Source organism: Oreochromis niloticus, linkage group LG2, assembly GCF_001858045.2.
Source record: "Oreochromis niloticus isolate F11D_XX linkage group LG2, O_niloticus_UMD_NMBU, whole genome shotgun sequence".
In the NCBI taxonomy this organism is placed as follows: Eukaryota; Metazoa; Chordata; class Actinopteri; order Cichliformes; family Cichlidae; genus Oreochromis; species Oreochromis niloticus.
In genome coordinates this window covers 20,760,403-20,785,702 of record NC_031966.2, presented here as the reverse complement: position 1 = coordinate 20,785,702, position 25,300 = coordinate 20,760,403, and the positions used below count along the sequence as shown (strand labels likewise).

At 42.4% G+C, this 25,300-nt stretch overlaps 2 protein-coding genes across 3 annotated transcripts in view; one reads left to right on the top strand and one right to left on the bottom strand.

The window, feature by feature from the left end:
* flrt1b (fibronectin leucine rich transmembrane protein 1b) overlaps window positions 1-24,385 on the top strand; it is a 31,432-nt gene extending 7,047 nt beyond the window's left edge. Inside the window, 3 exon segments of the mRNA XM_005467523.4 lie at window positions 15,436-16,526; window positions 19,248-20,274; window positions 20,277-24,385. Coding sequence (XP_005467580.2) covers window positions 19,263-20,274; window positions 20,277-21,463 — 2,199 coding nt within the window. The 5' untranslated portion in view covers window positions 15,436-16,526; window positions 19,248-19,262 and the 3' untranslated portion in view covers window positions 21,464-24,385.
* The window catches only part of macrod1 (mono-ADP ribosylhydrolase 1), a 146,867-nt gene that overhangs the window by 90,109 nt on the left and 31,458 nt on the right, over window positions 1-25,300 (bottom strand). The gene's annotated exons all lie outside the window — the stretch shown is intronic.

Genomic DNA, 25,300 nt, shown 5'->3' with positions numbered 1-25,300 from the left:
TTTTACTACAATGTGAAATGCGTCCATATGTCTGCTCTTCTCTTCCACCTAGCGCTGACATTTTGTCGCGTCATCATAAGAAACAGGGAGCGTGGGAGCTAGCCCTACCATCAGATCAAATGTGCCCTTCTGACCTTACTGGATAAGGAGATTACTTCTGATTGGATCACGTGCAAACTCGTCTCGCTTTCTACACAACCTATTCAGTTCTCATTGGATCTCGTCTCTCCAGAACATTTTCATATTGATTTTATTTATTGAAAAAAGCGTCAAATACATTTCATCACAGTTTCTGTCCTTGTGAATTAGTTTATATTTTAGTTTTCATCTAATTACTGTTCAACGAAATTAACACTGGAGTAAAGTAGTCCTGGGTCTTTACTTTTAGCTTCTTTTTAAAAATAGTGTTGGAGATGATATGACCTCAGTGGGTGGTTGGTTCCAGCTTTGAGCAGCATAGAGGCAAAATGCCTTATCACCCTGTTTAGGTTCAGATCTGTGAACCTTCTAGGTGACCAGATCTCGCAGACCTTAGAGACCAACTTTGTGTCAATTAAACATCTCAGATATAGATTTAGGGCCCTAGCCGTTTAATGATTTATAAACGATCGTCGATACTTTGAATTCAGTTCTGTATTTTACTGGAAGCCAGTGCAGGGAACTGAGATTTGGGAGTGATACGCTTCCAAGCCATTCTGAACTAATCGACCAATATCTAACAATTCAGCCACTCAAACCAGCAAATATCCAGCCATTTATCCTGAAATATGACTGAAGCAATTAATTGATTATCACAGTAATTATGCCAATAATTTTCTGTGGGTCGCCTAATCAACAAATTAGCCAAAAAGGTTTCACCTCTGCTGTTCTTACTGCGTTAAACACCTCCAGAAATACCATTAGCAGTAGCACCTCACGCTGAAGAAAACCACAGATGAACTGTTGTCATTAAGCATGTTTACTGGAGGTTAATGGGAGGTAATTAGAAAGTATCACACTGCATCACTGTGAGCTGAAGTTTCTGACAAATTGTGGTTGTTACCGTGTCAAAAATCATTGTAGAAAGAAAATGTTTGTAAAGAAAACAAGCCCAGTGGTGAAGGAAAAGCAAAGACCAAAGATGTGATCGTCTGGATGAGGAGTTCAGTCGAGGCAAAGAGGGATTTCTTTTTGATCCTTTTGGATCAAAGGCTCTGAAAGCTAATGGAGAGGGACAGGTATGAAAGTATTAATGAATAAATCAGGAACCTATGGCCAGGGTTTAGTGATTACTTTGGGTATCAAGAGCCATTCATCATCTCATTTCTGAACATGGGATTTTCATGATGGGTGACATCCTCCATTTTTTCCCCTCTGTGAGTCTTTCTTTGTGTGTGTTGCAAATTACTCAAAACACGTAACAATATATGACATCAATGAAAATCTAAAATGATTTAAAAAAAAAAAAAAAAAGAATACCTCACACGAACCCAAAATGTGTAAAGGTACGAGTGTTACAAAAGCTCGAGGTTGTCTACGTTTTCCACTTTCGTATTAGTTGCACCACAGTTTACATCTGTTGCAGCAGTCTGAGTGCTCTGCCTGCAGCAGAAATTAGTGTTGCAATGACATGTGGTGCATGTAATTTACTTGGAACTTTAAAAAAAACAAATCAAAAAAATAAAAGCTTAATTTTCGATTTTGAGATTTGCACCAGCTGTGTTTTTTTGCTGGCAGGTTTGTCCCGAGGTTTCTCGTTGCTTAATGGCAAACAGTAAGTGTTCTAAAACAAAAGTGAGTTTGTAGGAAGCATCTGATTTCTATCCTTTACATGCTTCCTTGCATAAATTGCCCTTATTTAGTGATGTTTTTGCCTCCATTTTATTGGTGAATATATGTTTAAGTGACTTTATAACCAGTTTTCCAGAAGGAGCAGAGATTGGTTGTGTTATAACACCAGGTGCACAAGGCCTTATATGTCTAATCACCTATGGCAGAAAAGCGTTATAGACAAACTGTGCAACACTCTTTGAAATCATCAGTGGATGTGCATAAACATGCACATCAGTCATGACACCTAGTAATGTTCAGAAAACGCTCCTCTTTCTGCAAAGCAAGACAAGATGGTGCATGAGTGTAAGGACAAGTGGCAGGAATACGTGCTCGACCTGATGAATAGAATGCCAATAGATCTCTTAGGTATGCATGGGTTGCACTAGACTTTGAGCTTGAATAAGAATTGATAATTACCCTATAGCTTCTCTGGAGTGTACTCATTGTCTGTTTACAATTAGGAACAAAGATAAACACAGCGAAAACAGAACGACAGACAGCTGGCAGACTCTAAGTGCTTTCAGCTCAGCCTCTTTACTCAGCAACAGCGCCTTTCTACATGCAAGTTGGGGTTTTTTGTGGTCCTCTTTTTAAGTTTAGCTCCCTTTTTTCCCCTTCCCTAGAATAATAATGAAATGGAGAGTGACAGGAAGTAATAGAAAGGGATATAAAACACTGGTGGGCAAAATGTAGGAAAGGTTGTCAGCTGGATTTGAGCTTTAGCCCGCCACCAGGAGGCCACACGTACATAACATATTATTGGATTAAAAATGACTTGATTTGTCTGTCACACACACACACACGCACACACACACACACACACACACACACACACACACACACACACACACACACACAGGACTCCAGGGATTCTCCTCCAAAGGCATAAGTGCCAAGTTCAACCTAGCGAGAGTAATAGTGACCTATCTAAGAGTGCCTTCTGGTGGAGTGTGTGAGAGGGTGTGCGGCCCTTAAATTACCCATCTGTAGGTGTTTCCTGTGCATGCCTCATTCTGAGCGAGACACAGACAGGAAGAGATGGAGAGAGAGCCGGAAAACCCCTCAATCATATTTAATGGCACTATTTATCCACGTACTGTCACAAGACGATGTGTGTGCATGCAGGGCTGCATTTTGTGTTTTGCGGAGAGTCGGGGTATATCATAGCATCTCCTGGCACATTATACCGCAGGCAGATGGGTGTGCAGTTTCTCTGAGCGTATAAATTTGATGCATTCCTCCTGTGCTGATAGAGAACAGTGTTAGGCCAGCGTAACAGGCCGGTATTAAAGCTGTTTATGTTTCATTCGGGCACCAGCCAGGTCGCATCGTCCACTGCCGACGTGACGGAGGCCTCGGTCTAAATATGTTTTTAGGAATATTTTTGCTTTATTGCAGATGGCTGAGCAGAGAAATCACTCCAACATGGCGTGGGAGGATGTTACTCATAGCTTCAAGGGTGTCAATCTGTAAAAACCTGTAATGAAACCTGCCTCACCCTTCCTTAAGGAGCTGCCAACCCACCTAAAAGCCTTCATCTGTGAGGTTTTCACTGGCTTTTCTGTGTAACGCTGTCTAATTACAGTTATGAAAGGCTTCTCTGTCCTGTGAATCATTTTAAATCGGAGTTTTTATTTTGCTGTTAAAAATGATCAAATTTTAATTGAAAGGCTAGGACTTTGGGGATAGGAGCAACTTCAATCGGGGGATAAGAAAACTCATCATTAAGGCTGCGTATCCGTCTAACCCTAATTGGAGGTAGAGCGGGTGGGTGAATTAGCTGGGCTCAAGCTCACAGTGATGTGAATATATTGCGAGGACCCAAGGCCGCAGCCCTCAGAGAGCCCCTAGAGAGATAATACAGTTTATTTACCGCTTATGCATAAAAAATCTGTGTGCTGTCTTTGTAGCCCCACAGTGTGAGGTCTGACTGCTTTAATTATTAGCTGCTGTGTTTAAAATGAAGCCGCCAGCGTTTTCATTATTCGCACCATATTTATGCAAAACACCTTCACTCTGGGTGTCGTGTGAGAGTTTGTTTGTGTGTGTGTGTGTGTGTGTGTGTGTGTGTGTGTGTGTGTGTTTGTGCATGTGTGCGTCAACCCATCTTCTTCACGTCTCTCATCTCCACTGCTGTCCTCCCTTTGCAGCTCCCCTCCTAGACTCTTTAGTCCATCATGACCCAACTTCTTTCTCCTCCTCCTCCTCTGCTTCTTCTTCTTTTCCCCTCTTCAGCAGCGCTCTCTCTCAAAGTCTTGTTTACTGCCTCCTCTGCTGTTCATTCTCTCTTTGGATACCGGCTTCCTCCAGGGCAAAAACTCTATAGTTCACTTTGTCTCCCTGTCCGCCTCCATCTACGCTCCCCCTCTTCCATCTTTCCTCTTTATCCTCTTCCTTTCATTCCTTTTTTTCATCTTTTCTCTCCCTCTCGACAGAAGGTTTTGGGACCCATCTATTGAAATTTCCCATTTGCACTGCTTGCCTCTCAGTAGCTTATCACCGCTGGAGTTTTGTCCTTTTTGCTCCGAAGAAGCAGAGGAGGAGTCGTACAGGGAAGGAAAGAAAGCACAGCAAGAAACACTTTAACCACACACAGACACAGACGGCAAAGGATTGAATTTAGAAAGTTTGTCTTCGATTTTCACGCTTTACTAACATCCCACCTAATAAACCATCAATAACCTGGCCTGAAATGAATAGACCTGCACATGAAAGGTAGGGCTGACCCATATTAAAGACATCAATGCTGATAGAATCAAGATTTATTTCACTAATCATAATGCAACCAAAGATCCTATAATGAAATTCGGATGTAGTTCCTTTATTGTACTAACAAAATCACCCCAACAAAATTATTAGCTTTATTTTCATAAGTATGACAGCTCCCACGTCTACTGCAACGACAGCAGATACTTCTTTAGACACACCAGGGTAGCTGTGGCCCTTTAGTACCCCCTGGACTCAGTGCAGACAACTCACCTTGCCAATATCACTGACACTTGGCAGATGGATGCTGCTGGCATTATTAAAAAAATGACAGAACATTTCCTCTATGTAAGAATTGCAGACATGTAGCTATAATTGATAGCTGATTCATAAACAAAAGTGAAGTAAAATAATGAACTAAAAATGTAATTAAGTTAAGTTGTGAGTAAACAATACTCAGCTACTCAGGTGATACGTTGCCAGATTAGGTTAGATTTATAGTCCTTAAATCGATGCGAGATTAATTATGTGTGCAGTCTATTGTTAAGATTAAAAAAAAATTAAACCTCTTAAATTTTGTTGTCAAAAATATCATTGTCCATCTTTGAAATTTTAAATCTATCAGGGGGAAAAAAGAAAAGTCTGTTGGCCAAGTTGCTGGTCTGTTAGGGCCGTTAATGATGTTTCCATTAATCGTGTTCACTGGTGAGGCGAAATTAAGCCTCACTGATGAGTATTTTCTTTTTCCACTCAGTATTTTCACATTAAAGTGCCAATAAAAGTGCACGAAAACACCTGCTGAGTTTTTAATTGTGAAGAAAATTCAGTCTATTCCACCTGCTCCCAAATCCAGTGACAGCATAACTGAATTAGGAACCTTAAATAAATATCATTTATCCAGTTTGCCACAAACTATTTTTTTTTTTACCTTTGCTGAAGGCAGACAGCAGCTCTCTCTTTCTAGCAGGGTTACCTGCAGCATGCACAGGTCAGCAGTTTCTCCCTTAAAGCTTTAGTTATTGGATATTTTGTGAGATTTGAAGTATCAATACAATAAAAAAAAACAATTGATACATTAAATGCTATATTATTATAGATTAAGCTAGCATATATTTATATAAATGTCAAGTAATTAAGTTGGGTTTTGTTTCTGAGCCAGTAAGATCCTCATCTTCCAGTGACGCTGGAGAAAAAAAATGTTACTGTTGGTGGACCTTACATAGGGTATTCTTAAGCTAACTTAATTAATTTTTAAACAATGGCAAAATTTTGACTTTAATTAGTATCACCAAATATGATGGAGAACACAAAACGTATACACCACCAAGGCATACACCAAGACAGTCAAGCAATGATGCAAAAATCCAACATTTATTACCTTGGCCTGTAAATTTCTCTCAGAAGTATGTTTATTGAACAGTTTCTGAAGGATAAACTGGAAATAATGCACCATGTTGCCCCATATCCTCTCAGGCGTGAGGGGATAACCCCCGCTCAGCACAGCCACACACGACTGAGGTTGGACCTGGCCAGATAGCCAGCATAATTTGTCCCCTTAATGATGCTGGTGGCTTTTCCATCTTTGGCCTGTGGCGATAACACTGTGACGATCGTGATCGATTGGTGGAGTTTTTATCATTTATGAACCTCCTACAAATGGCAAGTTATCCATTTGCATTGCTACTAAACCACGATTCAAAGATCACACTCAGTTTATTGTCTGTAAATAAAAAAACAAAGATAAACTTAAATCTGGGGGGGTTGAAACTTTAGCAGAAAACTGCTTCATTTACATAACAATAACTTTACCCATCTGTTGTAATAAAGTAATAATGCAAAAAGTTTAGTTTTACTTAACAAAGAGAGAAAATCTAAGACAAAGAAAGAAAGGGAACTGAAGAGAGACCAAAAAAATGTAGAAACATGTAAATAGCAAACAGTAGGAGAAGGTGTTAAAGGGGATGGATGTCAGAGAAAAAAAAAACTGTTTGAAAACCTTTTAAATAATCTACAGATGCTCCTTAACACCTTCCAGCATCCTGAAGCAGTCAGCCAAGTGTATAAGCAAATTCAGAGCTAATTGACCTCAACACTATTCTGAGTGAGAGGAGAGAGATGGAGGGAAGCAGGCGGAGACAGAAACCGAGTTTGTACTGTGGTATGAACTGCCTTGAAGAGTAAGTGGGAGGTAGTGTTGTCACAGTGCATAATGGTGCTGCTTTCGTTATCACTGGCAACGAGGAGAAAAGAATTGAGAGCTGATGCGTTTGTGTGTCAGCGAGAAAGTCAGTCCACAGGCCAAAAGAGCAAGAAGAGAGACTGAGAGGGTGACGGTGTCGACGTTCGTTTCAGAAAGTGTGGAAAAGATCTGGAGAACTTTGTGTGTTTGTGTGCCTGTGTGTTTCAGAGGCATCCATTTTAGGGGAGCAGCTGGGTGGTGCGTAAACCACCCAAGCACTGATCTGCTTTAAGAAGCTGATCTTACCCAGTCGCTGTGTTAAACACATTTGTCTTGACATTTATCAGAAGTGTGACATTTTTTCCCCCTCTCCATGTGTGCGACAACAAACGTGTTGTAATTTTCAGAGCACTGCTTCTCATTCCTGCGGTTATACAGTGAGGGATTCAGTCCTTAGCTTGGAATGGCAAAACCAAGCAGCACAAAGAAAGACTGACATTTCACTGTGGATTTCATTTTGCAACAACAGAAGAAGACACAAAGTTTTGTTACATAAGAGAAATCAAATATGTAAGCAATAAAATTCAGATTTTCATTATTGTCACGCGTAAGCTCCTGTATCACAGCGTTAAACTACTGCACTTGGATCTCTGTACAAACATTTTGTTCCATTTTTGAGTGAATGAAACAAGTCAATTTCATGTTATTGGTGAACTTTCTGAATTTTAGTTACATTTTCTACCTCATATCTGGAAAATGTCCCAAAAAGCTCCAGTCTGTGACTCAGTCTCACTAAAGTAAAAGAGGATGGTAACTTCCTGCCTTTAGAGGAAAATCGGTGACTGTCGGGTGACTGCGTCGGATTTTCTTTGCTGTCGGAAACCAATTCCAAATCGCTGTGGCAGGCACTGTTGATCACAAGGTGTTTGCACAGGTCGCCAAACAATCACAGTCCAACTTAGACTCTCAGACAGACCATCACCATCTGTACAGGTTTATTATGGTTTTATCTAACTGAAAGTTGTAAATATTGCTTGTGCGTTACTAATGTAAAAGCCCAACAAGGGACAAGTGCTGGAAATTAGCAGTAGACTTAAATTCGATGTGCAGCACATCAGTTTTATGTGCTCTGTTCTGGAATTACGTTAAACTGCATTGTCCCTTTCAAATAAATACATTGAACTGAACTGATCCAGCACATTGCAGTCAATCCAAGTTCAATGAAAGCATCTACCACACATATCTATAGGAGGCTCGACTCAAAGGGTTGCCAGCTAGTTGTATTTTGGTTATATTCCTGCATAAAAGGAAGGTTCCTGAGCGCCCATTTAATTTTGCAGTTAAACCGTCGTCCTGCAGCAGCTTTGTCACTATTTGTGGAGCAATTTCTGAATTTCCTCTAGTTAATATGAAATTTAATATGTGACAATAACAGATTTGCAACACTGACTGCAACAGATTTGCCATATTTGCTGTATTAATAACAGCTAATCACCATATTATCACAAACAGATTCCACATAATTGCCAACTTGACCCCATTCAATCTCAGACTGAGAGACTGACTCAGAGATTGTAAGTTCATTGTACACGGTCACAATAATTTCTGTCATGTTGTGGTCTCTAACCACTATTTTCCCAAGTGTGACTGCAGCATTACGCAATGCAAGTCCACATTTCATCTATTCAGACTGGGGATGCCCACCAAGCTTTGCATCAAGCCAATAATGAACTTCCAATATTACCAGGGGAGGCTTTTTTTTTTTTTATGAATTTGGGAGTAGGTAGACTGGAATCATTCCAATGTCAATAAATGATCCTCATTATTACAAATACAATAATACTGGAGGTAACGCTTTTTAAAATGAAGAGTGCTTTCCGTCAATAGAAGCGCATACATTGCCATGTAATCCTCAGCAAATGCACTAATTATTTGCCAAGGAGTTTTAAAGATGTTCTTCTTCAGTACAAACAAATGGGCTTTGGGCTGAGAGCCACAGACAGTTTAAGGAGGTCAGGAAGCATTGAGGGGCAGACTAACACTATTGGTTTTCTTTTCTTTTTTAAGGAAAGTGTTGTCAAAAGGATAATATTTCAAAAATAACTCCAGTCTCAACTGCTTGCCCTCTGTGCTCACTGCAACTAATCGATGAGAAGTCTATGTAGAAATTAGCAGCAGAAATAGAGCCAACCCCAAGTGTGTGCATTACAACCGACTGTCAAAGTAACGGCAGATCAGAAAAAATATACTGTATTGAGCCTTTCCCTCCCTTCAGATGTTTGCTGATTATTCCTGCTTTGTCGCTTCCCTCATCTCTCTCCCTCTCCGCCCCTCCCTCTCATGCTAAATGGAAGCTGTGTGTTGCTGCGTTAGAAAGCTAGTCACATCCCTCTCACTCTTCTTTTTAGCCCCTCTTAGAGTCTCTCCCTCTCTCTCCCCCTCTATCTTTTTCATTTCCCACCTCTACCTTTCTCTCCGACTATCCTTGACACGCTCTCTGTCTTTTTCTTTCCCGCTCAGCTCCCTCCAGCCTTCGTTCTGTCCACGCCGACACCCTCGACTGATTCTGCCGGAGTCATGGCCTTCAGAGCCTGACAAGAATTCAGCGCCCGTGTTTGTGCAAGTGTGTGTGTTTGCGTGCGGGGGTGTATCTGTGTCTTCAAGCATCGATGAAATATGAGCTGTTAAATATGAATGCTGGGTTGTGTTCTGATGCCATACAGTCATGTCACTCATGCATGGAGTAGTTGTAAAAAAACGTGCGTGTGCAGAAACACTTACACACGGCATTCATTGTGTATGACAAGTAACTGCGGAGCTTCTGTGGTATTACTCTGCATCACATTTGCTATCCATTTGTCTGATACTTGCCACACAAACACACACAGAGAGGCAGGGCCTGGATTCAGGCTTCACTGACTTTAAACCTTGCACAGGCTGACAGTAATTTCTGCCTCCAAATTACATTCCAATGGCTTCATAAATCTGCTGCCTCCTCCTCTGCCTCTTTCTCTTTCCCCCATCTTCCTGCCTCTGCTTCTCTATCTTCCCCTCTTCTCTGCCGTCCCTGCTCTCTTTCTCCCTTTTACTCCAGCCTCACTTCATTTTTTTCCCCCTGTATAAACCTATACCCTCCTCACCTCCCTCTCCGCCTCTATTTCACCATCTCTCATTCTCCTCCCCCTCCTATCACTTGTTTTCTCGTTTCCCCACACTCCTTCTCACTGGCGCTGGCTCAGTAAATGAGAAACAGGGAGGCAGAGATGGGGAGGTTACGTGTGTGGGGTAGTTAAACAGTCACACACTCACACACATAAATCCATACAGATGCATACACACAGCTAACACAGACATACACGCTCACGCATGTGCTCACATGGGCACACCGAGAGAACTCAGTGTGTAAATACTCATGTGCGCAAGCACACAACCGCAGTCAAAACATCATAAACAGCACATTACCCTTTGATTGAAAGACGAGCAGTTGTGTTGCCATATATTTGCCGTGTCTCTAAATTGACTTGGGTGTGCGCACACGCATTTAAACGCACACACATGTGAACACGGTTTTAATGAGAGTGTTCATTTTACTGATAGCGCCTCTAGGTGAAATAATTGCCAGTGTTGGGCCCTGATGGCTAGTCCAAGTGTTCTCAGGCCAGTTGTCTTTATTGGCCATGGCGGGCCGCGAACACACCCCTCATCTCCCCGACTGCCGCTTTAACGGCTGCTCTGCTGCAGCCAGCGCACGCTTGCAATGAATACATGGCCTTAATATGCATAAGCACACAATGTAGACACCAAGTTACGCATTAATACTAAAACACACACATACACGCGCGCCCAGGCGGAGGCCAGCAGAGAACAATAGGCCGTCTGACAATGGGGCTCAGAGGAATTCTCTTCTCCATATTAATATTCAGCAGAGTGGATATGGAGAGAGTGTGTGTCAGCAGGGACGCATGCTCATCAACCTCGCTAACACTGGGGTTAGACAGCCACATGATTACAAAGTACTCAGACTTTGGTCCCCAGCCCCGCAACTATTAATCCCTAACTCCTACTTCCTCACTTCCTCTGTCCTAGCTCACTCCAGCGCACAGAGCGAGCAAACTGCCAAGTATCACAGCTGTCACTTTTCTTTGCTTTCCATTTTCCCAATTATTCTGATCAGCCTGATGGAGCAAAGGGTGGATGGAAATGGAGATTTGATATCGTCAATTTCCTGCCACCCCCACTACAGTGTGTCAGATTTGTGATAGTGCAGCTAGAAGGTCATCTGGAGGAGGATTTGGAAAAGGTTTTTTCTTTTTTTGGGGGGGGGGGGTGAAAATGGCAAAAACACTCATGCTACTTAGCCTCAATCTCACCATTTCCTCTTTGCGAACCTCATGTCAGTACAAATGAATATGCCAGCAAAAACAGCTGTAGTACCACTCATTATAGCTTCCAACCGCAAATCGTACAAGGTGACCACTAACAATGCACATATGAATGCTCTGGCTGTATTCATGCACATATGTTACCACCATCTGTACATCTGTAGTCTCAAAAATCATTTTACTGTTCATCTGTACACTTTACTTTAACATACAAGTATCCACAACGTAAAAAGATTTGTTTTGTTGTAGTCTTCAGTCGCCCTGAGCTCAGATGCGGATGCAGTATCTGTACAGAATCATACTTATTAGTTTATGCAGTTTTATTATCTCTAGCCTCCTTTATAAGCCTCTGCACCAAACAAAGAAAAATAAAACACTAATATCTGGTTATTACTACACAAAGGAAAGAGGAGTGAGAGGCACAGATGCCACAGTGAAAGTCACATACTGTTGCCTGCCTGTAGGCTACACAGTTGTTATAGACTGGCTCACAAGAGCTGAGTGACTTCTGTCCCCCTGAGGAACGAGATGTTCTCTCCGGTCTCTGTTATGCAAAAAGACACAAAAAACCCCGAGTACAACAGAAAAGACATGCAAGTGAAGGGTCAGTCAGAAATGTTTTTGACCTCAGCACACGATATGGATTACTGCTTTCTTTGTTACTGCTTCTTTGTTTCAGTGATAGTGTGACATGTTATGTAAAGAGGAGGATATAATATTAGAAGAAATAATATTACGATAGCAGACATGGGTTTACTTTTTATATATAACCTTTCTACAGGTGAATTTCACATGAAATAAAGTCTAATTGTAAAATTTAGTAAACCACAACATAAAACCTATATTAACACAGCGCCACCCACTTAAACTACAAACTTCTGGTTTACAAGGGGTAGCTACTTAGAAGAAAAATAGCTAAAAGGGAAAGGATGTAAGCTGCACCACAGCCTAGCACAAGATAATTTGGGATTACTTGACCTCTCAGTAGAGTCCCAGAATGAAAATATGGAACTGGAAATGAGCATATCAGATATGGTTTGAAGTGTTTTATCCAACAAATGGTCCTAAACTCAAAATCTGCTATCAGTTAAGATTAAGAAAAGATAATAATTATTCCCCTTTTGCAAGCTATAACCACCACCTTGTTTTAAATTTACTTTTTGACTATTCAGCTAAGATGTGTTTTATCCAGAGACTAGTTGTAGACCACCTGGCAACCACCGGTTGCTAGGGAAAAACAAATGCTCCCAGAATAGTTGCAAGTAGTTGCTGGCAGTCATTCTAAAATCTACTGCCAAATCCTAGTCCCCAGGGTCACCAGTCAGTGACCCCATGATAACCACCATCAACAACAGAAAAATGTGCATTCATCAACTGATTGGGGTGTGGTTGCAGACCAAGAAGAAAAGCGATATGCAAACCTGAAACTAGACACCTTTGCCTTCAAAGAAAACGCCGTCCCTTTTGAAACATGATAGTTATTTCAGTAAGGTAGAACTTTTTATTTGACATTCGGTTACTTGTTTTCGTCAGACCTTTTCAACCTTCACCACCACTCGGAGAGTAGTTTTCATTTTTCCATTTTCATTGCCTGATATTAAAGGTCTGATCCCGCCTCATATCATTCAATGACTTAACTGTGAAACAGCTGACCTCTCTTTTCTATCATAATTTTATATTTTATCATTCTTGTAAACCACTAATTAGTGCATTTCTAGAAAATGTTAACATCAGAGGACTGAAACCACATGAAAGAGGAAATAAACTAAAACACTTGAACTTCTTTATCATCGTGACTCCATGTCAAAGTCTGTCCATTTGTGTTTTGTGTAACATCTTTCTACAAGGTTATTTTTAGACGGATAAATATGTAATATGAATATTTCCTCTGAAAAGTGCTGCAATTTCCCTAATGTTCTCAAGCAGTTATGACTAACAAAAGTCATTACCTTAGTGCAACTTTCTCTAACCTTCCTCAAAACTCTGACAAACTGCCGTTTTCATACTCTGCCAAATGACTAGCATGTACTTTGCCTCCAAGCTCCTTGCTCTGATAGATGCTCCTTATGTCTGCCGTCCTCCCATCACACTCCCACTAGCTAGGCTTGCTTCCATCAAAAAAAAGTTTTAAGGACAGCCTTGACATCACACAGATAGAGCTTCACATATTGATGTCTAATGGCCAATGGCAGTCAGCTGTGGAGATGCTGCCGATGCTCAATAGTCACTTCTTGTCCAGTGCAGGCAGACGTTTTGCCTGCGGTATGCAAAGATTAGTGCAGAGTCTAAGAGTAGTTGGGTCAGAAATTGCAACTAATTAAAGGCACTAGCTTTAAAATGACAGTTCACGTTATTAAAGGTGACATCTGCTGTAAATATGTGACTGATGACATCCAATTAGTGTTTATTTTTGTAGCTACTTTAAAGTCCAAAAATGCAAACTATTAGACCTTAACAAATTACAAATGCACTGAATAACAACGAGTACCGCACCAAGTCCTTGCTTAGACCATTATCTCATTTCTCCTTAATGCCAATAACAAAGTCGACACATTTGGCAAACACTGCCTCTTTATCATTCTGCCCCACGTCGCTTGATTTTCATTATGCGAGTTAGCCACAGTCTGCACATATGAATAAGTTTACTAGGCATCAACTGGATATCAATCTGAAGACGTCCTATAAAAAGGATCATTTATCTCACCAAACACCTCACTGAACTGCACATCCAGTTTCCATCTGTGGAACCAGTTACACCACATGGGAAACAAAAACTTGTACACCATCGCCCTGAGTGCACAGCTTTTAACACCCCTCGAGGATGTACACGAGTACAGACATAAGCCTGTTGACCAAGTTCTTCTCAGCTGCAGCGCGTGTCCTTTGAAAATGAAAATGAGGGCGCCTTTATTTGTCTCTATTTGTGTTTAAGCAAACTGGATGATAATTTCCCAGTTGGCTATGTAGTCTACTTACTTTGGGATGAAGTGAAGAGGCGAATGTGAGCAGCAGAGCAGTTAATGGCCTTGATGAATTTGTCTCTGTACACTCAGTATGCCTGATGAAAACCTTATATCTCTAAAACCAGTGTTCACTGGGGGGTTTGATTCTGCACATAAGATACAGGCACTTAGTGCGTGATGGTTAATGAAAGCTCCAAAGCTTTGTCTGAAGAGGAAAAAAAACACAAAAAACACAGATATAAAATATGGAGTTACCTTAATGGGAGGTTTGTGTCCACTGGGAGCACAGTGTTGTGCATATGCAGTGGTGACCTTCAGGAAGTATTTTCACGAGGTACTTAATTTTAAGAGGTATAACCATTCAGATGGGGATAATTATTTAGCCTGTACCTTTTAGGATTCTGTATTGTGCCAACATTAAGACTCAACAGTACATGCTGGCATCATTTACACAAAACAGGTTTAACAAATGAAGATATATTAGATGATGTTTCATTTACAGCACATTAAGCATTAAGCCAATATTTAAAATATTCTTTTTGTGGAAATATAATAAACTCTATGATCATTACCACAACAGATTTATGAGAACAATTTCCCGTTATTAATCCAGAATCCATTTCTTTAAATTAGTTTAAGGTTGGTGATTTTAAACTGGCCATATGTCTAAGTGTGAATGGTCTCTCTGTGTCCTGTGATAGAGTGGCTTTTACTCCACCTCTCACCCTAAAACAGCTGTGACAAGCTCCAGCGGTTAAGAAAATGAACCTTTTAACATGGCTTGAAATAAGAGTAAAAACTACAAGCCGACTCAAACTTAAGAGGCTTTCGTTAAAATGTAGATACATGAATGACTTAAACTGACTCTCCTGGCCCCAAAGCCAATGACACAATGCATTTTATGCAGCTTCTAAGACACGTTACTACAGAAGACTTGGTCTTAATTCTTGGCACATGTCGAAATATTTTAGCATAACTTCTGCAAGTGTCATCATCATCATTATCACGCGGCTCACTTATTTTGATTAAGCTGTATTTATGCAGCTACATTTGTTATGCATGCATTTGCATGTTACATTTTGAAACAAAGGCTTGTAGACAGCACTGTCCATCCATCCATCTTTTGGAACAATCTTCCATCAAAAACTGTGCCACGTCTCTCTGGCTCTCTCTTATAATGTCTCTGGCTCCATTAGCGGCATACAGTAATCCAAAATTTGTAAAGAGTGTCGTGAACTAAATCAGTGACCTTTAATCCTCCTTGTTGTGCACTGTCTTTTCGCGTCTGATGTGTTACAAATGGCCCATTGTATCAGACAGATTTTACCTCGTTGCCCAAATGCATCTCAAAATGAAGCCTCTAATACTACTCTTGCCTGCTGTCTCTTTTCAGGTCGGCGCTCACTAACACTCAGCCAGCTGTCCTGCTGAAGTCGACACCAGTGAAGTCTACCTTCAGGATACAAAGGCTGTCCATTTCCACCAACTCTTCACACTGAGCCAGCCCATCACAGCACTCCTTAAAGCGGAAGGTATACAATACACGCTGTCATCTGGCTTTGCTGAAGATGATCTGTGTGAACTGAGAAGGAAGCGATCAAACATTTAACAGAGGAGAGAGTGCTTGAAACTGAGGGAGAAGGAGAAAGGAGCTTTTCCCTTGAATCCTGCTCATACAGTCGGTACTCTGTATGAGGCCAGCCTGTCCATCACTGCCTTAAAAAGTGCTCATTACTATCACTGAACCGTGAAGTGCATGTTGTAATAATTGTTATAGTACAGCTCTAATAACAGATCAAGGACACTTTGTTGGATTTTTCTGAGCTGTGAAAAGCGTACTTATTCTCATTTTGCTCGCGCCGATCATCTATTAAAACCACTACCTGTCTATTTGAAGCAAGTGCAGCACGGTACAGTACTATTTTTGCATGACCCACTGCCTGCATGAGTAACCAGGGTCGCTTTTGACTTCGAAGAAGGACCCTTGAGCCCGCAACCGTCTTCTGACTGTCTGCCCAACTGTAGCATTTGAGTGTGGGGGGGGCTGTTTCAGAATTAGGCCTCTGGACACTTGCTGAAGATGACTTGAGTTGGCAGGCCTAAAAGCCCCTTACCAAGAGAGAGAGAATTTGACAGCAGGACACACACACACAAACACACACACACACACACACACAAAGAAGACACAAATGTGGATGCCGAGGCGGCTTTGAGCCATGCTGGTGTTGCTACTTGTGGAGCCCTGGAGTACAGGCTATCATCATCCCTATCATCATTCACCCAAGCTGAGGAAGATTCAACGGCCCGAAGGAAAGAGGCTACACTTCTGAACGATTCGAAAGAGACTGTGAAATTGTGCTAACACGCAGAGATCCACAGCAACATCCTCAATAACCTATATAAACACTAATACTCCCCTCCACAAATCCTTGATAGAGAAAAAACAAGGCTGCGGCGGGCGTGAAAGGCACAGACACTGAACAGGTGAGCAAGCCCTTGGCAATCACATCCTGGGTCGATCAGACCTTTCACACACACACACACACACTTCATTCATCACAGTGAGAAACACTACACTTACATCTTGCTTTGAGCTACAGGATAGGAAAGAAGACACTAGAAAACACACACCAGCTCTGTGCTCCTTTACTTCAGAACATGATTAAAATGTTTGTGGGAAAGGAGGGGTCAAAAACAAAAAACACAAAGGGAGCGGAGAGGGAATGCGGAGGCAAGAATGTCGAGGCAGCGAGGGAGTAAGAAAGAGACGGGAGTGATGGAGGGGGAAGAGATGGGGGTGGGGGTGGGGGGGTGCTTCTAAATGAAAAACAGAAACTAAGTTGCTGTGGAGGAGAGGACAGGAGAGGAAGCGGAGAGCCGATTGATCCAATCTCAGTGTGCAGGAATCAACGGACGACTGAAGAGGAAACGATAAAAGAGGATTAGAGAGAGATAGAAACAGGGGAGGAGAGGAGGAGGATGACTGCACGGACACTTCTGTAAACAAACCTGAAAGTAGATATAATGAAAGATTATCAAGGGGAGGTGGGCGGATTGGAGAGGTACACGGCGTGATAAAGATGCAGCGGGAGAGAGAGAGCGAGAGGATGGACGAGGGAGGGGAGAGAGACGAGAGAAAAATCAGGATCATTAAAAGAACGTGTCGATGGGAAACCTTGGCATGTGGGCAAGAAACACACATGCCGGCTTGTGCCAAGAGGATGTTTATGAAAGGAAAGCAGGAATAGTGTGGCACTGAAACATATGCTAGTTGATATTCATAGAGCATCCCAATATGGTCTCAGCTCCTACCTTGACAGTCCCTCTTGTGTGTATGTGTACCTTTTTCTTACTTTTTCTGTCTCTCACATGCCGGGGAACGCAAAGAAATAGTCAGATTCGAGCTAAAAATACCATTAAGAAAAGAGAAAAATCAAGTCTGGGTCCACGTCGAATTAGGTGGCACACACTCTTTTTCACCCTGACATATCAAATGCTGCCGGTGTCGAGCTGAGACAGGAGCTAGTTGTTGTTGATACAGATCTTTCTCTCATACACAAACACACACATACATCAGAGGCGCACACACAAGCATGTACAGGTACACAAATGCGGCTATTTTTACATCCATCTCACAGAATAGAAAAAATGACACCAAACCAATATTTGGAGCCATTATTCTTTTTCCAGCTGATAGTGACTTCAGTCTTCACTGCCAGGAACTCATTTCCCCCTCTCTCCTCCTCCTCCTGACTGTCCTACTGTCCATCTGTCTCCTCGCCTCCATCCCTCCCTCCTTGCCTCTCAACTATTGTTGCCATCTCTCGTTTGCTTTGCATGGATTTTGACTGCAGCCAAGGGGCAATTTTGCATGTAGCACAGAGTTCACATACAAACACACACACACAAACATGCATGCACAGAAGGGGCGGAGAAAGAAAAAAAACTTGCCTTTAGAGGATTTGTTTATCAAATGTGCTGTCAAATCATGTCAGGCATTTCACATCAGGGCACATTTTCCAGCCTCGGGCCACTCAAAAGAAAGGATTCAAACACGAGGACGCCACAATGCAATTTCCACAACTTTCACCACTGTATATTTTTCATATTCTAAATATAGTGTGCCGTGAATGTGCATGTACGGAGATCATTTTATCTGAATTGTAAATTCATGTTATTGATGTTAGTGTCAAGGATTTGCAAGGAGACAAGTCATAAAACATCGACCAAGGAACCTATTAATGTTGCAGAAAAATGCTTCTCTGTAAAACATCTCACTAAAACATTTCTGGGGATTTCAGGACCACTTTCCTGAATAATTTATAGAAATTTCACGAACAATAACAACTGAGTGAAACCATGCATTATACATGCCAGCTTGTACTGAGACTTCTGTATGTGAATGCTTTGTGCTCAGTACGTTTGTTTATTTGTGTGAGCAAATTTCTCAGTGTGTGTTTTGGTCACGACCTCGGATAGATAAATTGTGTTTCTGAGTATACAATAAGAAACCTAAATTTCTTTGCTTTTCTTCGATATTCTCTTCAGTTTTTTCTTTTTTTTATATTTTCGGGGGAGATATAGGGCAATAACAACAAGTTTAGTAGTTCTGCTACTCTCTGAGCCATCAACTGGACTGTGGGCAATTAATCTGATTTCCTCCTCCCCGATCTCGCCTCCATTTTAGTTTCATGTCACTCACTCCATTTCAGTTAATCTCTGTGGAAGAAAAAAAACCTCCTCTTCACTTATTTTCCCTTCCTTCAAATGTCACTGTCCAATTTTCTCCATTTCTGTCGTCCCTTTGCTTTCTCCGATTCTCGTAATCTTCCTCGTCCAGTCAATCCACCCCTCATCACACTCTCTGTCTCTAAATGTGCGTTTGTCTTCTGCTTGGTCGCCCTGACCCATATAATAGTGGGCAGCTTCTTATAAGTGCATCTGATGATTCAATCCCCAAATCTTTTTCACTTTAGAGATTTAAAGAGACTTTACTTTTATCAGCAGGTAGAAAACACAGCACTTTGGTCGAGTAATTTTGGAGATAGAGTTTCGCTGTGGGGTCTATCTCGCTCTGTCTCGTCCTTCTTTTTTGCTTCCCTATTTGAATATAATGAAATTTTTTTTCTCCATTCATTTTAGAATCATTGGGTTTCAGTGTCTGTACTTTGTTTTGATCCAGTTTCCCATTTTCTCTCCTATCAGGAGCTGTGCGCCACCATGGCAGCTGAGAGTGTGGCAGAACTCCGCGATTGGCTCTTCCTGCTCCTCCTGTGCCTCACCTTATTGGCTGAGGTGCTGGAACTGGCGGCAGCGGCAATTGCCATGGAGACGGGAGAGGGAGACGAGGGCATAGTTTGCCCCTCGGTGTGCCGCTGCGACGAGGGTTTTGTCTACTGCAATGACCGTGGCCTCAGCATTATTCCTCCGCTGCCATTAATGGCTGCCATCCTGTACTTACAGAGCAACCGGCTGAGTAACGCTGGGCTGCCGCCGTCGCTGGAACGCAGCACTTCCATACGAGTGATTTACCTGTATGCCAACCAGTTGGATGAATTTCCTATACACCTCCCGCCTTCATTACGGGAGCTCCATTTGCAGGATAATAATATACGAACGTTACCGCGGTCGGCTCTTGCCAAGTTACCATTACTAGAACGTTTACACCTGGATGATAACTCCATATCCACAGTTAGCATCCAGGACCGAGCCTTTTCTGGGACCCCACGGCTTCGACTGCTGTTTTTGTCTCGGAACCATCTGTCAAGCATCCCCGCAGGCCTGCCAACATCCTTGGAAGAGTTGCGACTGGATGACAACAGAATCAGCACCATCCCCACTCATGCCTTCCGTGGGCTCTCCTCCCTGAGACGCTTGGTCCTGGATGGGAACCTGCTGGCCAACACACGCATAGCAGATGACACCTTTTCCCGTCTTTCCAACCTGACTGAGCTTTCACTGGTCAGGAACGCTCTGCAGTCTCCACCTGCCAACCTGCCTTCAGCTCACCTTGTGCGACTCCATTTGCAAGACAACGGAATGACCCACATCTCGAGGGGGGCGCTAGATGGGATGCGGCGGCTGCAGAGGCTGGACCTGTCGGGGAATAATCTGACCACTCTGCCCCGGGGACTTTTTAAGGACACAGAAAGCCTGGAGCTGCTACTGCTGCGAGGAAACCCCTGGTACTGCGGCTGCAACCTTCGCTGGCTCCATGCCTGGCTGCACGGTCGGGGGCGGCGGTTACAGTTAGGAGTCTAACCTGTCAGGGGCCTGAGCCTGTAAGGGGTCAGGCCCTTAGAGACCTAACTTCTCTGATGGAGCAGTGTGAAGGTCCCCCTGCTGTTCCTAATACTGGAATAGGGATGAACCCAGCAGACAAAGATGGAGGAGGTGAAGATGGTGTTGGAGGGGGTCAAGGAGTGGCTTCAGTCCCCCATGGCAGCACCACCACTACCTCTCTGCTCATCCCCACACAGGGTTCTCTTTTCACCCTGCGAGCTAAGCGGCCAGGCCTAGTTATGCCTTTGCCCCCAGGTGAAGGAGGGCACGTCTCTGGAGAGGCCCTGGAGCTGACTGTAAAACCTCTCTCTTCAGACAGCGTGCTGGTGAGTTGGCTTTGTCCAGAGCCGGTGCCCTCCTTCCGCCTGTCGTGGCTGAGGCTGGGCAGCAGTGCAGCTCTCGGTTCAATAACAGAGACTTTGGTTCCTGGAGAAAGGAGGCAGTATCTTCTAACACAGCTCACCCCACGCTCCCATTACCTCATCTGCCTGCTGCCATTACGACAGGAAACTTCCTTTGGGAGCTCCAGCATGGTTTCGTCTCGAGCTGTCAGCACGGACACGGACAGTAAAGACTCAGCCCCGGCCTGTGCACAGATAGAGACTGGAGATGCTCTGGCACACTCAGGAGAAGAGGGCTCAGATAAAAAGGGACGAGACTCAGAATTAACAGCCCTGCCACTGGCTGGGATTATTGGGGGTGCCACAGCATTAGTGAGCCTTCTGTTAATCTTTGGCATCTTCTGCTGGTATGGACAGAGATCAGGTTACATATCCGGGGACTCGGGCTCATACAGCAGGGGCCGGGGAGGAAAACATTATGATGACTATGTAGAGTCAGGCACCAAGAAAGACACTTCCATCTTAGAGATCAGGGCCCCTCCTGCAGGGTTTCAGATGACAGCTATGGCCCATCAGCCTGTTCAGCCTAAGCTGGAGGATGTCACCTACATCCACACCATTTTCCCCTCCTCCTCCTCCTCTTCCTCCCAAGCTAACGGGACCTACCGGAGCAGTCACGGAGCTGGCAGCCTAAATGGCACCATCCTCAGCCAAACCAGCCACCATCGTGTTACATATGGCACCAACCGTGGCTACAGAGAGGGTGGCATCCCTGACATAGATTATGCCTACACGTGATGATACAGGGACGCATTCCCTGAGCCACGAAAGCCCTGTTGGCTAGTGGTTATTTTGTCCTTGGTTTCCAAAGTACCCTCTGTGCCTCTGCTGGTTCAATTCTGATTGGTTTGTTGAGTAGAGAATTTCTGCTATGTTAATTGGACAATTGCTAGAGTGACAGAAGTGTAAGTCCTACTATACTCTTCTACTGTATAAATACAATTTATAGTAGGCCCTTCTTTCAGCGCTTCTTATAAATGGTTACAGTTTCTCTTTTGGATATCTCAGTGTCTTTCAAACCTACTGTTCTTCTCAGCTAATAATAATACACAGTAAATTATTTGAGGTTGATATACTAGGCTTAGCTGATTTAGAAGGAGATATATTTATAATATGGGGAAAAGGCACTTGATGTGTATAGAGATAGGTCTCAAATCTTCCAACCAACTGTAAGCTTTGTGCTGTATAGATAAAAGGGATGACAGAGGAAGAAATGGTTGTTATAACCCACAGATGACAATACATCATGGTTGACATGAAAAGATGTGTTCCAAGCCCCTTCCTTTCCTCTGGTTTACTCCCCTCCTTTTTAATTTTTTCCTCCTTTCCGCCTCTTTTTTTTTTTTCTTCAGCTGAGGCTCTTTCCTTTTATTTCTCTTGTGTCTTTTGTGGTGCTGTGAGCAGAGGACGACTTTGTTCTCGCCAAGGGAGCTGACAGCAGTGATAACAGTTCTGACAGAGACGAGAGACACAAACCACAGCACGAGGAGACTAATGAGAGTGAGAGAGAGAGCATGTGTTTGGGCGGGGGGTGATGGATAGATGGATGGATGGATGGATGGATGTATGGATGGAGAAAACATCAAAGGAGATGAGAAAAAAAGAGAGGGTGCGGAGCTGTGTTGGGGGGGATGTAGACGCAGAGAGAGGTGTGTTGGCTTCAGGCAGAGAGCGACGACAGAAAAGGGGAGCTAAGTGGAAAAAAGGGCGTGTGACAAATGCAGCAGCAGGAGGTAAAAAAGCACACAAAGGGAAAAAAAAGATGGGGGATCAAGAAGGGAGTGGGTGGTTAAAGAAGAGGGTTGACAACTGGAATAATGTGACATCATAGTCCAAAAAAAAAAAAAAAAAAAAAGAATGAAGTTTTTGCCCACAGTGTACCCACTGCACTCAGCACATGCCGAGTGATAACAGAGTGCATGCTTCCTTCAAGGACTGTTTTCAGGTGCCTGTGATCATTGAAATTCAAAGATGAATTTAACATTTCTTGGTAGTTACCTTTCACCTCGTGTATCTTTTTTTTTTTAATAAACAGAACATTTCAGGATTTTAAAAACATCGGTAGGACAACAACAAGGACAAGAAGCACGGCGAGACAATCTGAGTAAAAAATACAGTGATTGCCAAGACCACAGGACAACAGACAAGCCTGAGAAGAACGACTATTATTGTAAAAAACAAAAAAAAAGGAGAAAAAAAAACTTCATCTTGGAATTTCAGCACTGCATGTACCCAGTTTTTATTGTGGTCTGGTGTCATTATTAAATTATCTTTGCAAATGAAGTGAAAGAATCCTAATCACACATCTTATTATAGTAACCCATTATCTTCTAGAGGATGGCTAAACCTTCTTAATTAAAAATAAGTTTTAGCAGCTGACACTTTTTTTGGTGGAAGTTGGAACGGCACTGGTCTGATTACTCTTTGTTAAAATCCACTCTTAACAAATCAATTCGACAACAGCGGGGAAAAGATATTTTTCTTGGTTTTTTTTTTAAAAAGAGAGTAGAAAGATTTGTATATAAAGAAATCTATTAGTGTCTTACAATATATTGATTGACTACAGCAAAAATACCAGACAGGAATTAGAAATCAGTTAAAAACACCTGGCCAAACTGTAAAACTCCCAATATTAAAAATTCCAATATTTTATCCCTCTGTGTAAACAAATGCCAAATGTTTCCCTGTTGCAGCTTCCCAATTTTAAGTATTTGCAGTTTTTCTCAGTCTTATTACTCAGTAAATTGAAAATCTTTATCTCTTTTTACTGTTAGTTAAATGAACCAAGCAGTTCAAAGACATTACCCCAGGGTGCAGGAATCTAAGACAGACGTTTTTCCACAATTGCCTCACGCTGTATGGACCAGATGATTCAAGTGGACCTATTCTGCTCATTTCCAGCCTCATATTTTTATTCTTCGAGCACTAGAGTTGCTTTGCATGAATTACAATCCAAAATTACCGTCATTTATCTTGGTGCAGCCCCTCAGTTCACCCACTGTCTGAGACGAGCCACTTCAGCTCCCTTTCCTGTGCCCCTCAGAGGGTTTGAACAGCAGACTGGTGGGAGTGCTGTGCTTACAACTAGAGCTGTGTGCCTGTGATGACCATATTATAGAGATCGCCTCTTTTTTGACACGAACAGATCGAAGAGTAGAAAAAAAAAATAACAGAGCAATTTGAAGTTGTTGTTATTTTTTTTTTTAAAGGCCCATGTTTGAAATGATAGACAGAAAATAGGGAAGTGCATAATAGGTCCTCTTTAATCAGTTAATTTAAATCAACAATGCAATTGTGGCCTTTTCTCTTACACTCTCATATACAAAGGCAATTTATTTACTTGTATTATAAAAACGATTAGCTGAATTGGAAAAACTAAAAATACTACTATAATCACACCTGATCTAGTGCATTCTGGGAGGTGAAACGTATAAGTTGACTCAGGTCGTGTGGTTTTATAGGCCTTAGCACAGCATAGACACTATGTTCTGGTGACTGGGATCACAGCCTGACCGCTACACTGTGCAATTCAACTCAAAGACAACCACAGGGAAACGAGCGACCCCCTGCTTTCTGACCGCCTCTCACTGACCACGCTAATGTACTTTAAGGGAGGAGGAACATCAAAGAAGACGCTAATAAAATACAGCCAGAGATTAACAGGAAGAGGAAGAGGAGAAGGTAGAGAGAGAAAAATAAGGGGGGAGAGTGGGGAGGGGTGATTTAGATAGAGCCTGTAAGTGTTGAAACCCAAGTCTTACTTTGAGTAGCTCTCTTTCTCTTTTTCAACCTGTGTTACAGTGTACCAGTAATATTGGAAGAGCTCCGGTGTGGGTTTTTTAGGTTGGTTTTTTTTTTTTTTGCATTTGTTTTATAATTTTTTTAATTTTTTTAAGAGCACTGAAGCTTCCTTTCATTCTGTGTAGAGATCCTTTTCCTTTAAAAGTGTCACCCTCAGATGTGATAATGAAAACACTCTTATGTATAAACATAAAAAAGGGTGCAAAACGCTATTCCATTTATTGGTCTGTCGTCTTTTTTTCTACGCAGATGAATAAAGACTTCTAAAAGGAAGAGCGGATTCGTGAGTTCTGTGTGTGTGTGTGTGTGTGTGCGCACGTCTGAGTGGAGTTCATCAAATCGGAAGGAAAGGCTGGAGATGTCAAATAATGCACCAGGATGGGTGGGGGGAGGGCTTAAAAACTAAAAATCAATGGGAAGCTCAGATTATTAACCTGATTTATGATGAGACGGAGCAGGCCTCGTTAAATCACACACACTGGATGAATACATCAGCATCTATGCGCTCCGATTCCATTTGGAAGGACGCATGTTTTTCTCCTGACAAGTTCAAGTGTGTATTTCACACAGTGACACGAGAAACTCGGCTGCGTCCATTTGTATGGATGTGTTTGTGCTCGGTGCTCCTGAGTTTGGGTGAAGACATGCCTCTCATTCTAAGTGAGTGCTAATGCTTGTGTAAGCATGGATCAATATAACGAACGGGGGAGTGTATAAGTGTCCATCTTAGAGTAACTGCTTGTGATGGGTGTTTGAGAAGAGTCTGAAAGAAAA